Source organism: Panulirus ornatus, chromosome 20, assembly GCF_036320965.1.
Source record: "Panulirus ornatus isolate Po-2019 chromosome 20, ASM3632096v1, whole genome shotgun sequence".
Taxonomy (NCBI): domain Eukaryota; kingdom Metazoa; phylum Arthropoda; class Malacostraca; order Decapoda; family Palinuridae; genus Panulirus; species Panulirus ornatus.
Window position 1 is genome coordinate 39932262 of NC_092243.1, and position 18953 is coordinate 39951214.

The window sequence follows — 18953 nt, forward strand, 5'->3', positions numbered from 1 at the left end:
TGTTTGAAGGAATAGTGGTTCCAACAATGATATATATATATATATATATATATATATATATATATATATATATATATATATATATATATATATATACGAAGGTGCGCGTTCCTATGCACTTTATTCGTATACACAGGTTCGGTAAAATGCTATCTGCTGGCTATGTGCGCCTGTTGGGAAATGACCGGTGTAGACCCCGTTGCTCATCAACGTGAGAAGGGTATTCGAGTACATAGCATTCGAATAGTTATTTTCTATTAGCCTGGCCCATAGCCTAGCGGTCAGCATTCCCGCCTCGTGCACAGGGGTCCCGGGTTCGATCCTGGCTGTTGGAGGTTTGTATGTTCCATGAAAGTACGCGTTCATATGCACTATGTTCGTATGTATATATATATATATATATATATATATATATATATGTGTGTGTGTGTGTGTGTGTGTGTGTGTGCAAGGCCTGAGCATGATCCGAATCATGGTTCTCTATCATGCAACAAAGATAATATCGTTCGTGCAGACAACAACATCGTACCAGAATGGAGTTCTGTTCAAATTTCAACACGACAGCGGTCGTTACGACACAATGACAATACTTGGGAACCTCAAGCCCAGGGCAGTTCTTCTTCCCCCGGGTTCCTGGCGACTCCCTCACTGAACCCCATCTCTCATCATGGGGGAAATACTGATCTATGTAGCAATGGATTAATTCCTATGTTCTCATTCTCGTGTGTCTATTTTCTTTCTTTGTTGGGGATTTACGGGCCAGTGACCTATGAGGAAGGTCTTCTGTACACCAGAGATGACCACACGGTTGGGTCTCTGCCCGCGCCATGACCCCTCACCCTCAGCAAACAAACCTCAGGGTCAGAAAGGACACGTCACGAGGCCAGATTGTCGTGTTATCAGTGGGTGTGGGTGTCGTGGTTCCCAGCCTTGGCCACACACCTGCCATGCTCCCATCCCACCCCAGCCCAGCCGCCGCCTGGCCCCTCCACCACCTAACCTGAAAAGGACCTGTCTTTCTTAACCCTTCAGTTTCCACGACATTATCACCTACCAGCGTCCCCACCTACACTGCTGCCACCACGACTACCTGCCTCACCTACACTGCTGCCACCACCACCACCTGCCTCACCTACACTGCTGCCACCACCACCACCTGCCTCACCTACACTGCTGCCACCACCACTACCTGCCTCACCTACACTGCTGCCACCACCACCACCTGCCTCACCTACACTGCTGGCACCACCACTACCTGCCTCACCTACACTGTGCCACCATTACCTGCCTCACCTACACTGTGCCACCACTACCTGCCTTATCTACACTACTACTGCCACCACTACCCAGTCTTCACCTAATTAATATCTGTATCTGACAACAAAGTATCTATTGATGTCGCCTGTTTCTCAGCAGAATGTGGCGTTGGTTGCTGGCAGCAGCCGGTGTGGTGGGCACCGTGATGGGTGGGGTGGCAGACCCCCGGCCTGACCCCTCACTATACAACATAGGTGTGGGCATCCATGACGTCACGGGCCCCGCCGCCGGCGTCAACATGGTGAGTATGTTTACCCGTAACTACGTCTGACAAATACAATGTTTACTCCTAACTACGTCTGACAAATACAATGTTTACCCATAACTACGTCTGACAAATACAATGTTTACTCCTAACTACGTCTGACAAATACAATGTTTACTGATAACTACATCTGACAAATACAATGTTTACTCCTAAGTACTTCTGACAAATACAATGTTTACTCCTAAGTACTGACAAATACAATGTTTACTCATAACTACGTCTGACAAATACAATGTTTACTCATAACTACGTCTGACAAATATAATGTTTACTCCTAACTACGTCTGACATATATAATGTTTACTCACACCTACGACTGACTTAAAACTGTTCTTGCCATGTTCTCAAAAACAAAGTGTGAGAACAACACGATGCATAACACAGTCACAAACTACAATGGTGTTAGCACAACCCAGCCTCGACCTTGCCAGAAACATTACGGACATATAATTTCCACTTCCTTTACAAAACACATAATGTTTCAATACAAAATATTAAGCGTCAAATATAAAAATTGACAAAAAAAAAAGAAAAAATGATTACTTCATGGATGAAGTTCTAGTTTAAGGGCACCACACATCCATCTGGAACATTCTTGTGTGTCTTATGAATAATACATGTGACACTGAAAACTGCGATGAAGGAAGATATGTAGGCGAGAAACATATGTAAAACACCACGAGACCTACACAGCTTCAGAAGACCCTGCCTAACTTCACGTAGGGGCTAAGATCTGCCTTACTTTTGTCATTATTATGGTCGAACTGTACCAAAGGCAATCTTATCTGATGCTTCCTCCTTCCTACATACAACCAGCAAGACACAACGAAGGTCATGACCCAGCAACCCAGCAACAACTGAATGCAAACAACACTACAACATTTATTTGTTTTTCAATAACGTAAAATCGATCATAGACTAGCAGGGGAAAACACGTACCATTTTCATACGCTCTGTTGATTAAAATGTTTCACTTATATCCCACACTTAGTTCTGTTGATTAATGTGTTTTACACCCTACATCTAGTGTTAATTAATGTTTCAATTATATCCCACGCTTAGTTCTATTAATTAATGCGTGTCTCACATAAACACAACACTTGGTTCTGTTGATTAATGCGTTTCAATGATATTCCACACTTAGTTCTCTTGATCAATATTTAGTTTCACTTATACACTTAGTTCTGGTAATGTTTCACTTATATCCCATACTTGGTTCTGTTGATTAATATTAGTGTTATACGTCACACTGGGTTCTGTAGATTAATTCCACTTGTATCCCACATTTAGTCCTGAAAATCAATGTTTCACTAATATCCCATACTTGCTTCACTTGATTACTAATGTTTCACTTACACTTTACACTTGGTTCTGTTGATTAATAGTAGCGTTAAACTTACACACTACACTTGGTTCTGTTGATTAATAACAGAGTTTTACGTATACCCCCACACTTTCCCTAATCATCATAACTGTACCACTACATTCATATATTTCAGTGGATGGAGGAAACATCATCTAAACGGTGGTTGGTTATTTACATTCATAAACTGCCGTCAGGGTCATTAAGGCCGTCAACCTCAAGCCAACTCCACACACTGAAAGATTTTCACACCTTCTTTAGATGTTGAAGATAATACTAAGCCACATAAAGGCTCACCATGCACGAAGCCCAGTTAGCACATATATTCAATATAGGAGTCCACATATATGTATTACTTTAAAATCTATACAAGTTATAGGTCCCCTATACTGCAATTTTACCTTTGCATGAATATCATTTTGCATTTCCATAGACAACATTTATCAAAAGAAATCTGGTTTCTACATACACAAAGTACCAGAGGAATGTTGTACGAACACACAAACATTGTTCTGCCTTCACGTGTACGAAACTAAACACAAAATTATAACCTTTGTGCATTAAGAAAACATGCGATCCCCCCACCCACCCCCCTAACCACCCACCAGCAACATTTTACCATGGACTAAACTAACTTTCAGACACCCGCTCTTGTTCATATTGTGTGCGCTTAAAACCCTCCTCCTCTTCACATTACGACTCTTTCGTAATTATCAAATTACATCCAACTGTGACGATTAAGTAACACTGCTGTACCATGACATGCCAACTGTGACGGATGAGTAACACTGCTGTACCATGACACATGCCAACTGTGACGATTAAGTAACACTGTGTACCATGACGCATGCCAACTGTGACGGATGAGTAACACTGCTGTACCATGACACATGCCAACTGTGACGATTAAGTAACACTGCTGTACCATGACACATGCCAACTGTGACGATTAAGTAACACTGCTGCACCATGACACATGCCAACTGTGACGATTAAGTAACACTGCTGTACCATGACACATGCCAACTGTGACGGATGAGTAACACTGCTGTACCATGACACATGCCAACTGTGACGATTAAGTAACACTGCTGCACCATGACACATGCCAACTGTGACGATTAAGTAACACTGCTGTACCATGACACATGCCAACTGTGACGGATGAGTAACACTGCTGTACCATGACACATGCCAACTGTGACGGATGAGTAACACTGCTGTACCATGACACATGCCAACTGTGACGGATGAGTAACACTGCTGTACCATGACACATGCCAACTGTGACGGATGAGTAACACTGCTGTACCATGACACATGCCAACTGTGACGGATGAGTAACATCGCTGTACCATGACACATGCCAACTGTGACGGATGAGTAACACTGCTGTACCATGACATGCCAACTGTGACGGATGAGTAACACTGCTGTACCATGACACATGCCAACTGTGACGATTAAGTAACACTGCTGTACCATGACACATGCCAACTGTGACGGATGAGTAACACTGCTGTACCATGACACATGCCAACTGTGACGATTAAGTAACACCGCTGTACCATGACACATGCCAACTGTGACGGATGAGTAACACTGCTGTACCATGACATGCCAACTGTGACGGATGAGTAACACTGCTGTACCATGACACATGCCAACTGTGACGATTAAGTAACACTGCTGCACCATGACACATGCCAACTGTGACGGATGAGTAACACTGCTGTACCATGACACATGCCAACTGTGACGATTAAGTAACACTGCTGCACCATGACACATGCCAACTGTGACAGATGGGTAACACGGCTGTACCATGACACATGCCAACTGTGACAGATGGGTAACACTGGTGTACCATGACACGTGCCAACTGTGACGGATGAGTAACACTGCTGTACCATGACACATGCCAACTGTGACGGATGGGTAACACTGCTGTACCATGACACATGCCAACTGTGACAGATGGGTAACACTGCTGTACCATGACACATGCCAAACCTCCTCACAATAATTATTCATTTATGGATGTAACTAACATGCGTGATGCATGAAATCAGGAGAAGGTATCATTGTAGCTATGATTGGACTTAACTGTAAACCTTCAGCAAAGTTTATAACATATATATATATATATATATATATATATATATATATATATATATATATATATATATATATATATATATATATCCTCCCCTCTCTTTTTTTTTCCAAAAGAAGAACAGAGAAGGGGGCCAGGTGAGGATATTCCCTCAAAGGCCCAGTCCTCTGTTCTTAACGCTATCTCGCTAATGCGGGAAATGGCGAATAGTATGGAAAAAAAATGTATATATATATATATATATATATCAGGTGAGACACCAGGGTAATACCGTTTGTGACCAAAAGTGACCTTAAATAACTTCACCAAATCCACAAACAATATAGATGTTGTCATGTACATACCTAGTGAGCGTGACGACAAATTTCAGAGGTTCAGTTGTGCACAGAACCCTCCGCTCCTCACAATCTGAAATGACACAGAGAAAAATGTTTAATACAACGAAATACGTTAACGCCTTCCATAGCGAAGGCCGCCTCACTATAACGTAGTGTCGGTGGTGAACCTATAACGTAAAGCCATGATGGTACCTGCCTTAGTGGTCATTTCCCGACCCACATGTCCAGGCAAGAGCATGACAATACAGTCCACTACACAGGTGAACCTGAGGCAGGTCAGGATGTGAGGGTTGCATGTGTTTAGTACACAGACACGCATTACAGGATGGGTGGGTCAGTACTGTAGTACTTGAGGCGAGATACAGGGGTGGGCTGAGGTCATCATGTACTCAGTACAGAGATACAAGCACACTAGAGGATGGGTCAGCACCCTCGTGTGTTTACACGAGTACAGCGAGGTACATGTACTGTGATCTGATGGTAATGGGTCAGCACCCTCGTGTGTTTACACGAGTACAGCAAGGTACATGTACAGTGATCTGATGGTAATGGACATGTTCAGTTTAGAAAATACCTCCCACACGACACCCTGGCCCATCAGAACCACTACCCTGCCCATCAGAACCATCATCCCACCACTATCCTGCCCATCAGAACCATCATCCCACCACTATCCTGCCCATCAGAACCACCATCCCACCAGTACCATGCCCATCAGAACCACAACCCTGCCCATCAGAACCATCATTCCACCAGTACCATGCCCATCAGAACCACAACCCTGCCCATCAGAACCACCATCCCACCAGTACCATGCCCATCAGAACCACAACCCTGCCCATCAGAACCACCATCCCACCAGTACCATGCCCATCAGAACCACAACCCTGCCCATCAGAACCACCATCCCACCAGTACCATGCCCATCAGAACCATCATTCCACCACCATCCTGCCCATCAGAACCATCATCCCACCACCACCTTGTCCATCAGAACCATCATCTTACCACCATCCCGCCCATCAGAACCATCATCCCACCATCACCCTGCCCATCAAAACCACCATCTCAGCACCATCCTGCCTATCAGAACCACCATCTAAGCAAAACCCTGCTCATCTGAACCATCCTTCCACCACCACCCTGCCCATCAGAACCACCAGACTGAGCCAGCACCACCTGTCTGTCACACAGATGGGCTACGCCAACCCGGCCCAGGTCAACAGTGGGATCCACATGCGCCTCTTCTCGCGGGCCTTCATCCTGGACGACACACAGCGACGCGTCGTCTTCGTCAGCGTTGACTGTGGCATGATGGCTTCCATCCTGAAGATTAAGGTAAGTACCTCATCCTCACCCTGGTCTTCCTCACCCTACCTTCACCCTCACCCTGGTCTTCCTCACCCTACCTTCACCCTCACCCTGGTCTTCCTCACCCTACCTTCACCCTCACCCTGCTCTTCCTCACCCTACCTTCACCCTCACCCTGGTCTTCCTCACCCTACCTCCACCCTCACCCTGCTCTTCCTCACCCTACCTTCACCCTCACCCTGGTCCTCACCCTAACTCCACTCTCACCCTGGTCTTCCTCACCCTACCTTCACCCTCACCCTGGTCTTCCTCACCCACTCCGGCAATCCTTTTTTTCCAATGGGAGAGGAAGAGGTGGGACAGTCAGATATGGGAGAGGAGACCGAGGCGTGTGTGTGTGTGTGATGTTGTATCTTTTGGTTCTATGACGATGATTCAGTCAGTAAGGTAAGGTAAACATGGTTCATTGTGTAAGTCGATCAAGGGCTGGAGCCTGCCTGTGTGCGCTGGGAGGCGGCAACCTGGAGTGTTCCATGTTGGCCTCCAAGTGTCTGCCACTCTCCTCACCTGCTCTTCTCAGGGAGGTACCCGCCGGTTCAGCCAGCCATCGCTCGTGCTGTATTGTTTCATTTGTGACGAATCGTACAGCCTTATTATGTATCCTCTGTAATCTTAACCTTCACGTTCCCCCCCCCCCAAAAAAAAAAAAAAAAAAAAAAAAACTGCAACAATTAGGTGAAATGGTCGAGATGATGTTACTAGAGACAATGTATCGCAATATGGTGTTGGACGTTTGTATGTTCTATGAAGGTGCGCGTTCATATACACTTCGTTCGTGTGTGTGTGTGTGTATATATATATATATATATATATATATATATATATATATATATATATATATATATATATATATATTTTTTTTTTTTTTTTTTTTTTTTTTTATACTTTGTCGCTGTCTCCCGCGTTTGCGAGGTAGCGCAAGGAAACAGACGAAAGAAATGGCCCAACCCCCCCCCCCATACACATGTACATACACTCGTCCACACACGCAAATATACATACCTACACAGCTTTCCATGGTTTACCCCAGACGCTTCACATGCCTTGCTTCAATCCACTGACAGCACGTCAACCCCTGTATACCACATGACTCCAATTCACTCTATTTCTTGCCCTCCTTTCACCCTCCTGCATGTTCAGGCCCCGATCACACAAAATCTTTTTCACTCCATCTTTCCACCTCCAATTTGGTCTCCCTCTTCTCCTCGTTCCCTCCACCTCCGACACATATATCCTCTTGGTCAATCTCTCCTCACTCATTCTCTCCATGTGCCCAAACCATTTCAAAACACCCTCTTCTGCTCTCTCAACCACGCTCTTTTTATTTCCACACATCTCTCTCACCCTTACGTTACTTACTCGATCAAACCACCTCACACCACACATTGTCCTCAAACATCTCATTTCCAGCACATCCATCCTCCTGCGCACATCTCTATCCATAGCCCACGCCTCGCAACCATACAACATTGTTGGAACCACTATTCCCTCAAACATACCCATTTTTGCTTTCCGAGATAATGTTCTCGACTTCCACACATTTTTCAAGGCTCCCAAAATTTTCGCCCCCTCCCCCACCCTATGATCCACTTCCGCTTCCATGGTTCCATCCGCTGACAGATCCACTCCCAGATATCTAAAACACTTCACTTCCTCCAGTTTTTCTCCATTCAAACTCACCTCCCAATTGACTTGACCCTCACCCCTACTGTACCTAATAACCTTGCTCTTATTCACATTTACTCTCAACTTTCTTCTTCCACACACTTTACCTGAGTCCACTGGAGAGAGAAAATAAGAAACGGTGAGTACTTTCGCGTATTACATCCTCAGACAGAGTGGGGGAGATACAGGTGTTGAGGTCATTAAAAACACACAGGTAGCAGTGATCATGGCGGGGCATCATAATCCCTGTGGAGTGCAGGTGGGCACTAATTATGTAACCTAACATCTGACCTGCCTCTCCTTACATGGTGTGTGTGTGTGTGTGAGTGGGGACAGGGTTATTCTGGTGGCTACTTCTTAATAATTACTTCAGTTAACAGTCTGTCACACATACTTATGCTTCAAGTATATTCTTACCATATAATGTTTTGGGTTTCTGCTCGGAGTCCACGGATAAAAAAAAAGAAAATAGTACAAAAAAAGTTAACAGAGGAGAATTTATAAACGAAAAAGCCTTCTGATTCCACTATGACTGAGAGACAAGTGTAAGAGGAACCATCACAGATATGCGAGTAGTGCAAACTTGGCCCAGCAGACACGGATCAGATGCCTGCAGGAAGAATCATTGCGCCTTCTGCACAACCACCCAGGTCTGGGGAAGCAAATGATGTGATGTTGACAATGTGACATTTCCCAGTCAGAGGGGTGGATACAGTTATACTCAATATGTTCAAGACACTGCAAGATTAAATTCTAATGTTTTGAAACTGCATATTAGGGAATGAACGAGATTTAAATCAAATGTATGTGGAAACTGCGTTTTGACACCATTCAATCAAGCCGGATTACTGCTTCCCCATCCCACGATGTTGTGTTGTTGTTTGTGTTATCATGGTTGGCGGAAATACCCTCCCGTGGGGCAGAACCGACCCCCACCAGCCAGGGCCCCACCATCAGGAGGCCGTTCCTCACCACCGTGTGCCACACCTCTCACCGACATAAACCCAACAGTAACGAAAAATATCTCGAACATGCGTTTAGAATACGTAACTATGGTGGGAATTACCGTTACGGTGAAGCAAAGACAAAGCAAACCAACACTAACGATGAACAGTGTGATGCCAGTCACCTCACAAATACACAAGTTTGCCTTATGAACCCGTTCTCTGTATCAGGACGACAAGAACTTACTTCAGGACAGACTCTGATACTTTTCTGTTCCTCTACTGCCAAACATGTTCCTATCAAATAACGTGCTTTGGAAAATAGTGACAACATTACCGATAAATTTGTTAACTCTGAAATATCTTCAAGCATAAAATTAAGAGTATATTCTACTATCGTTCTACTTTTCAAGACTTTAAGCGCAGATTGCAATCAACTATCAAACGCATTGTATTATATAATACTTAATTCCGCTCCCATTCATAAGAAATGAGAGCATCCTGTCGGCCTTCACCCACCCATCTTGTGTGTAGTGTGCTACAAGGGACCAGCTCCCCCACACATTACTGTGTCGTCTCTATTCACGTTGCCCAACATGACAATGCGTCAGGAGAGTCACCCCCCACTCCCCCTCCATCCTCATACAGAGAACGTGTCGATGGTTCCTGACCTAGCGATGGCACATACACCTTCACCAATTTACAATTAACTCAAGGATGCTCTCTCTCTCTCTCTCTCTCTCTCTCTCTCTCTCTCTCTCTCTCTCTCTCTCTCTCTCTCTCTCTCTCTCTCTCTCTCTCTCTCTCTCTCTCATCATACGCCACACGTCCCTCACAAAGTTCTTCCTCACCTGCTCCTGTACAGGTTACCTGCCTCACACCACCTAACTCGTTCATCTTCCTCTTGTAATGTTTTCGTAACTTAACCAAAACTTTGTGGTTAACTCGTGTATATATGATCTCACCTGTCACCCAGTATGTTCAACGGTACAGTCTCTCATCTCCCCAGGCGACAACTGGTTCAAGCACCCCATCCAGCAAGCATATTGCACACGTTATATATCACAGTTCTGCTCGCTCATCAGCCATTTCAATCTACCCAACTAATTCCGCCATGCAACACTGTACAAGAAAGTGTACACACACACACACACACACATATACACACACTTGCGACTCCGTGGTCTCATGGTCAGCGTTACTGACCAAGTCCACGGGCCATCCTCAGGTCGGACCCCCATGGGTTCGAATTCTTGGCGTGGCAGTTGCCCTACACCTGACCCAGCTGGTGTTTATCCGCCCCTCGAAGCAGGTCGATAAATGGGTATCCGGCTTAAGTTGGTGTGTGTGTGTGTGTGTGTGTGTGTGTGTATGTGTGTGTGTGTGTGTGTGTGTGTGTGTGTGTGTGTGTGTGTGTGTGTGTGTGTGTGTGTGTGTGTGTGTGTGTGTGTGTGTGTGTGTGTGTACATTAGGGTGAAGACAGGGTACATATATACAAGGTTAAGAGACGAGGCAGCACGAGTGTAAACCTCTCTCCCCGTAACACACAAATAGTAACGTCACCTCCCGTAACAGTACATCAGTCTCCTTCCTTATAGTTCAACTTTAATTACAAACTAAAGACGTGTCCACAGAAAAAATTGTTGTGTCTCTTACTCTCACGTCTTAACTACCAACCTTACATAACTGTACTTAGGAAATGATAAAAGAAAAAAGGCGTAAAATCGTCAAATTTACATTATGATTACATATATATATATATATATATATATATATATATATATATATATATATATATATATATATATGGGTATGTTTGAAGGAATAGTGGTTCCAACAATGTTGTATGGTTGCGAGGCGTGGGCTATGGATAGAGTTGTGCGCAGGAGGATGGATGTGCTGGAAATGAGATGTTTGAGGACAATGTGTGGTGTGAGGTGGTTTGATCGAGTAAGTAACGTAAGGGTAAGAGAGATGTGTGGAAATAAAAAGAGCGTGGTTGAGAGAGCAGAAGAGGGTGTTTTGAAATGGTTTGGTCACATGGAGAGAATGAGTGAGGAAAGATTGACCAAGAGGATATATGTGTCGGAGGTGGAGGGAACGAGGAGAAGAGGGAGACCAAATTGGAGGTGGAAAGATGGAGTGAAAAAGATTTTGTGTGATCGGGGCCTGAACATGCAGGAGGGTGAAAGGAGGGCAAAGAATAGAGTGAATTGGAGCGATGTGGTATACCGGGGTTGACGTGCTGTCAATGGATTGAATCAGGGTATGTGAAGCGTCTAGGGTAATCCATGGAAAGTTTTGTGGGACCTGTATGTGGAAAAGGAGCTATGGTTTCGGTGCATTTTTACATGACACCGAGACTGAGTGTGAACGAATGAGGGCTTTGTTGTCTTTTCCTAGCGCTACCTCGCACGCGTGCACGCACGCTATATATATATATATATATATATATATATATATATATATATATATATATATATATATATATTCTTTTTTAGACCTCTACCGACCATTCCATGCCCCGGTACAGCCCACTGACAGCAAGTAGTCCCGTGTAAACCATACAGCTCTACTCTGCTCCACCCCCCGCACGCCTGGCACATCCATGCATGTTCTCGCCCCGAACATTGTGTTGAAATGGTTTGGACATAAGGAGAGAATGAATACGGAAAGGTTGTCAAAGAGGTCATATGTGTCAGAGATGGAGGGAACAAGGAGAAGCGGGTGACCAAATGAAGATGGAAAGATGGAGTGAAACAGATTTTGAGTGATCGGGGCCTGAACATGCAGGAGGGCAAGAGGCGTGCTTGGAACAGAGTGAAATGGAATGATGAGGTATACCGGGGTCGACGTGTTGTCAATGGATTGAACCAAGCCAGGTGAAGCGTCCGGGGTACACCATGGAAAGTTTTGTGGGGCTTGGATGTGGATAAGGATCTGTGGTTTCAGTGCATTACATAAGAAGACAGCTAGAAGAATGGATGTGAGCGGATGTGGCCTTATTTTTTGTCTGTTCCTGACGCTACCTCCCCAACGCGCACATCCATTCTCTAGCTGTCGTGTTGTGAAATGCACGTAAACCTTGACATGCGATACTGTACTTAGCCAGCTTGTGGCTACGTCGCGAGTGTATATATCATTGTGTCTTGACGTGAGGGAGTACACCTTTGTTGCAGAGCTTCTCACTCCAAATGACTCCATCATTTCCCAGCTACTTTACGTTACGCAGCCTTGGAGCTGTAGAGGCTCCTGGAAATAGGCCCTAGGTCGCAACAGGACCCGCTCCTAGGTTTCCTTGTATCATAAAACAACAACGTGTATCGGTCGCACAAGACCACGTCTGGATACCATGTCTGTGCGTGACGCAACATAATGGGAAGATTCACAAACTGCATTTACTTTGAGTAACTTGTGCGTCCGTCAGGTGAACTGTGCGACATGTAGCAAAGACCTCATGCAACACAACCGTACACCTGACCCCACCAGCCTGCAACACAACATTACACCATCTACACATCAAGACCGTCCGACAGCCAGAGACGAAGGTATACAACTGACAGTTATTAAGGGCGACCATCTCCGCCGGAACAGAGGAATTACGGGAAATTGTGTTTGCTGGTCAGATACACAGGAGACTCGGCGAACGACAAGGACCCGTCCCTACCTACCAACAATAGCTGACCTACCTCTGCTGGAGGCTTCCAGGCCAGTGGCTGCAGATGCCAAAGGTTTCCAGCCTTCACTCATCATCTGGCACGTCCAGTTCAGCATCGTCGCTCGGTAACTGCCTCCACGGAAACACACCAGGCGTGGGGGAAACATTCCCTGACGTCTCCGTCAGCCACGGGGGCTGCTCAGGGAAGGACGAACACCAACACAAATGGTGAAAATGGCAACCCTGCAAGGCCGCCTATCGCATGCCCTCCCTCCCACCCTCCCATGTGTGGCCGTTCACTGCACCCTCCCTCCCTCCCACGTGTGGCCGTTCACTGCACCCTCCCACCCTCTCATGTGTGGCCGTTCACTGCACCCTCCCTCCTTCCCTCCCACGTGTGGCCGTTCACTGCACCCTCCCTCCCTCCCTCCCACGTGTGGCCGTTCACTGCACCCTCCCTCCCTCCCTCCCATGTGTGGCCGTTCACTGCACCCTCCCTCCCTCGTGTAGCCGTTCACTGCACCCTCCCTCCCACGTGCGGCCGTTCACTGCACCCTCCCATGTGTGGCCGTTCACTGCATCCTCCCTCTCACGTGTGGCCGTTCACTGCACCCTCCCTCCCACGTGTGGCCGTTCACTGTACCCTCCCATGTGTGGCCGTTCACTGCACCCTCCCATGTGTGGCCGTTCACTGCACCCTCCCTCCCTCCCATGTGTGGCCTTTCACTGCACCCTACCTCCCTCCCTCCCTTCCATGTGTGGCCGTTCAGTGCACCCTCCCTCCCTCCCAGGTGTGGCCGTTCATTGCACCCTCCATCCCTCCCAGGTGTGGCCGTTCACCGCACCCTTCCTCCCTACCACGTGTGGCCGTTCACTGCACCCTCTCTCCCTCCCATATGTGGCCGCTCACTGCACCCTCCCATCCTCCCATGTGTGGCCGTTCACTACACCCTCCCTACCAGGTGTGGCCCTTCACTTCACCCTCCCTCCCTACCGGGTGTGAACGTTCACTGCACCCTCCCTCCCTACCAGGTGTGAACGTTCACTGCACCCTCCCTCCCTACCAGGTGTGAACGTTCACTGCACCCTCCCTCCCTCCCTCCCAGGTGTGGCGGTTCAATGCACCCACACAGGTACACCTGCTGCTGTCCTCAGTAGATTCATGAACTGCTACATCAACAGTGCAGCTGCATGACTTGATACACCAGGTTAACACTAGCAGTACTGCTGCATGACCTGATATACCAGGTTAACACCAGCAGTACTGCTGCATGACCTGATATACCAGGTTAACACTAGCAGTACTGCTGCATGACCTGATATACCAGGTTAACACCAGCAGTACTGCTGCATGACCTGATATACCAGGTTAACACCAGCAGTACTGCTGCATGACCTGATATACCAGGTTAACACCAGCAGTACTGCTGCATGACCTGATATACCAGGTTAACACTAGCAGTACTGCTGCATGACCTGATATACATGGTTAACACCAGCAGTACTGCTGCATGACCTGATATACCAGGTTAACACCAGCAGTACTGCTGCATGACCTGATATACCAGGTTAACACCAGCAGTACTGCTGCATGACCTGATACACTAGGTTAACACCAGCAGTACTGCTGCATGACCTGATATACCAGGTTAACACCAGCAGTACTGCTGCATGACCTGATACACTAGGTTAACACCAGCAGTACTGCTGCATGACCTGATATACCAGGTTAACACCAGTACTATTATATAACCTGTTATAACTGGCTAACACCAGCGGTTCTACCACATGTGGCCTTGTTGATGTACCTGAGGCCTGGCTGTTGTACTTGTGGCCTGGCTGCTGTACTTGTGGCCTGGCTGGTGTACTTGTGGCCTGGCTGGTGTACTTGTGGCCTGGTTGGTGTACTTGTGGCCTGGTTGGTGTACTTGTGGCCTGGTTGGTGTACTTGTTGCCTGGTTGGTGTACTTGTTGCCTGGTTGATGCACTTGTTGCCTGGTTGATGTACTTGTGGCCTGGTTGGTGTACTTGTGGCCTGGTTGGTGTACTTGTGGCCTGGTTGTTGTACTTGTTGCCTGGTTGATGTACTTGTGGCCTGGTTGGTGTACTTTTGGCCTGGTTGGTGTACTTTTGGCCTGGTTAGTGTACTTGTGGCCTGGTTGGTGTACTTTTGGCCTGGTTGGTGTACTTGTGGCCTGGCTGATGTACTTGTGGCCTGGTTGGTGTACTTGTGGCCTGGCTAGTGTGATTGTGGCCTGGTTGGTGTGCTTGTGGCCTGGTTGATGTACTTGTGACCTTGATGTACTTGAGGCCTGGCTGGTGTACTTGTGGCATGGTTGGTGTGCTTGTGGCCTGGCTGGTGTAATTATGGCCTGGTTGATGTACTTATGGCCTGGTTGGTGTACTTGTGGCCTGGCTGGTGTAATTATGGCCTGGCTGGTGTAATTATGGCCTGGTTGATGTACTTGTGGCCTGGTTGGTGTACTTGTGGCCTGGCTGATGTACTTGAGGCTTGGCTGATGTACTTGAGGCTTAGCTGGTGTACTTGTGGCCTGGTTGGTGTACTTGTGGCCTGGCTGGTGTAATTATGGCCTGGTTGATGTACTTATGGCCTGGTTGGTGTACTTGTGGCCTGGCTGGTGTAATTATGGCCTGGTTGATGTACTTATGGCCTGGTTGGTGTACTTGTGGCCTGGCTGGTGTGCTTGTGGCCTGGCTGGTGTAATTATGGCCTGGTTGATGTACTTATGGCCTGGTTGGTGTACTTGTGGCCTGGCTGGTGTAATTATGGCCTGGTTGATGTACTTATGACCTGGTTGGTGTGCTTGTGGCATGGCTGGTGTAGTTGTGACCTGCCTGATGTACTTGTGACCTGGCTGGTGTAGTTGTGACCTAACTGGTGTAGTTGTGACCTGGCTGGTGTAGCTGTGACCAGGCTGGTGTAGTTGTGACCTGGCTGGTGTAGCTGTGACCTGGCTGGTGTATTTGTGACCTGGCTGGTGTATTTGTGACCTGGCTGGTGTAGGTGTGACCTGGCTGGTGTATTTGTGACCTGGCTGGTGTAGTTGTGACCTGGCTGGTGTAGTTGTGACCTGGCTGGTGTAGTTGCGACCTGGCTGGTGTAGCTGTGACCTGGCTGGTGTAGCTGTGACCTGGCTGGTGTAGCTGTGACCTGGCTGGTGTAGTTGTGACCAGGCTGGTGTAGTTGTGACCTGGCTGGTGTAGTTGTGACCTGGCTGGTGTAGCTGTGACCTCACTGGTGTAGTTGTGACCTGGCTGGGGTAGTTGTGACCAGGCTGGGGTAGTTGTGACCTGGCTGGGGTAGTTGTGACCTGGCTGGGGTAGTTGTGACCTGGCTGAAGTAGCTGTGACCTCACTTGTGTAGTTGTGACCTGGCTGGGGTAGTTGTGACCAGGCTGGTGTAGTTGTGACCTCACTGGTGTAGTTATGACCAGGCTGGTGTAGTTGTGACCTCACTGGTGTAGTTGTGACCTGGCTGGGGTAGTTGTGACCAGGCTGGTGTAGTTGTGACCTGGATGGTGTAACTGAGGCATGCCGTACACTGATAGGATATTGACAGTAACAGTTGCGGTACACCAACAGTTAACAGCTGTCGTACACTGACAGTAACAGCTGCCGTACACTGATGTACACTGACAGCAACAGTAGCAGTACACTGACAGCAACACTGGCAGTACACTGACAGCAACAGTATCAGTACACTGACAGAAACAATGGCAGTACACTGACAGCAACAGTAGAAGTACACTGACAGCAACAGTATCAGTACACTGACAGAAACAATGGCAGTACACTGACAGGAACAGTAGCAGTACACTGACAGCAACAGTAGCTGTACACCGACAGCAACATTAGCAGCACACTGACAGCAACAGTATCAGTACACAGACAGAAACAATGGCAGTACATTGACAGCAACAGTAGCAGTACACTGACAGAAACAATGGCAGTACATTGACAGCAACATTGGCAGTACACTGACAGCAATAGTAGCAGTACACTGACAGCAACATTGGCAGTACTGACAGCAACAGTATCAGCACACTGACTGCAACATTGGCAGCACACGACAGCAACAATGGCAGTAAACTGACAGCAACAGTAGCAGTACACTGACAGCAATAGTAGCAGTACACTGACAGCAACATTGGCAGTACTGACAGCAACAGTATCAGCACACTGACTGCAACATTGGCAGCACACGACAGCAACAATGGCAGTAAACTGACAGCAACAGTAGCAGTACATTGACAGCAACATTGGCAGTACACTGACAACACTGGCAGTACACTGACAACAATGGCAGTACACTGACAGCAACACTGGCAGTACACTGACAGCAACAGTAGCAGTACACTGACAGCAACAGTAGCAGTACACTGACAGCAACAATGGCAGTACACTAACAGCAACAGTAGCAGTACACTGACAGCAACATTGGCAGTACAATGACAGCAACAATAGCAGTACACTTACAGCAACAATGGCAGTACACTGACAACAGTAGCAGTATACTGACTGCAACGGTGGCAGTACACTGACAGCAACAGGGGCAGTACATTGACAGTAACAGTGGCAGTACACTGACAGCAACAGACAGTACACTGACAGCAACAGTAGCAGTACACTGACAGCAACATTGGCAGTATACTGACAGCAACAGTATCAGTACATTGACAGCAACAGTGGCAGTACACTGACAGCAACAGTAGCAGTACACTGACAGCAATAGTAGCAGTACACTGACAGCAACATTGGCAGTACTGACAGCAACAGTATCAGCACACTGACTGCAACATTGGCAGCACACGACAGCAACAATGGCAGTAAACTGACAGCAACAGTAGCAGTACATTGACAGCAACAGTGGCAGTACACTGACAGCAACAGACAGTAAACTGACAGCAACAGTAGCAGCACACTGACAGCAACATTGGCAGTATACTGACAATAACAGTATCAGTACACTGACAGGAACAGAGGCAGTACACTGACAGCAACATTGGCAGTATACTGACAGCAACATTGGCAGTATACTGACAGCAACATTGGCAGTATACTGACAGCAACATTGGCAGTATACTGACAGCAACAGTATCAGTACACTGACAGGAACAGTGGCAGTACACTGACAGCAACAGTATCATCACACTGACAGCAACAGAGGCAGTACACTGACAACAACAGTGGCAGTACACTGACATAGAGACAGTACACTGACAACAACAGAGGCAGGACACTGACCGGAGCAGCACCCTTGAGCACGACTGTACATTATACCGTGAACCTCCACCTGGCCTGAGGCATTAGGTCAGAGCACTGCCCCTGCACTGGCCCGCCTCCCTCCCTCACTCTCGGCCAAGATGGACGCTACTATCAACTGTCCACCTCACGGAAACAACAGCCAGTCAAGCGAGAGAGGGATCACTAAGTCTCCGTGATCTGGTAACTTTTACACAACTGCTACTGAATGTCATTACCGGGAACATCACCTCTACAGAAACCGACTGACAAACTACGTCCCAGGAAATATATGATCTACGTGGCATATGCAAGGTGCAATAACGTCACATTTTGCATAACAACGATATACTCTGACAACCAAATCTGACGTTGTCTTTCTTTTAAAACAAAATAGATATATCCCGCAAGACTCATTTAACAGTTCAAGAATCAATTTGACAATCTATTTCTGTGGCGTCTATGAGAACCAAGCAACCAGTTCTCTGCTTCCTTGTTTACCTGTGACGTCACTGGGTACTGCAAGGCTGGCTCCCGAGAGATGAACAGCCAAGGACGATGTGACTTGACGCGTGATGGGGGCACAGAGTCAGGAGTCTCCTTCAACCACTCAGTCTAGACAGAATACCAGACATTCAGGAGAGGACGCGT

At 47.1% G+C, this 18953-nt stretch overlaps 2 protein-coding genes across 7 annotated transcripts in view; one reads left to right on the forward strand and one right to left on the reverse strand.

Annotated features, from left to right (window-relative positions):
• The window catches only part of PH4alphaEFB (prolyl 4-hydroxylase subunit alpha-1), a 208980-nt gene that overhangs the window by 120728 nt on the left and 69299 nt on the right, over nt 1-18953 (reverse strand). For 4 of the 5 annotated variants that reach the window (XM_071674778.1, XM_071674784.1, XM_071674783.1 and 1 more), the window contains one exon: nt 5409-5472. The gene's annotated coding sequence lies outside the window, so the exon portion shown is untranslated. Of the gene's footprint in view, nt 1-5408; nt 5475-18953 lie in introns of all 5 variants that reach the window. The other variant, XM_071674780.1, reaches the window with a different exon arrangement.
• CDase (neutral ceramidase) overlaps nt 1-18953 on the forward strand; it is a 223570-nt gene that overhangs the window by 21312 nt on the left and 183305 nt on the right. The window contains exons 2-3 of one of the 2 annotated variants that reach the window (XM_071674776.1): nt 1414-1558; nt 6597-6740. In XM_071674776.1, the coding sequence (XP_071530877.1) occupies nt 1418-1558; nt 6597-6740 (285 nt within the window). In that variant the 5' untranslated portion in view covers nt 1414-1417. The remainder of the gene's footprint in view (nt 1-1413; nt 1559-6596; nt 6741-18953) is intronic. The other variant, XM_071674777.1, reaches the window with a different exon arrangement.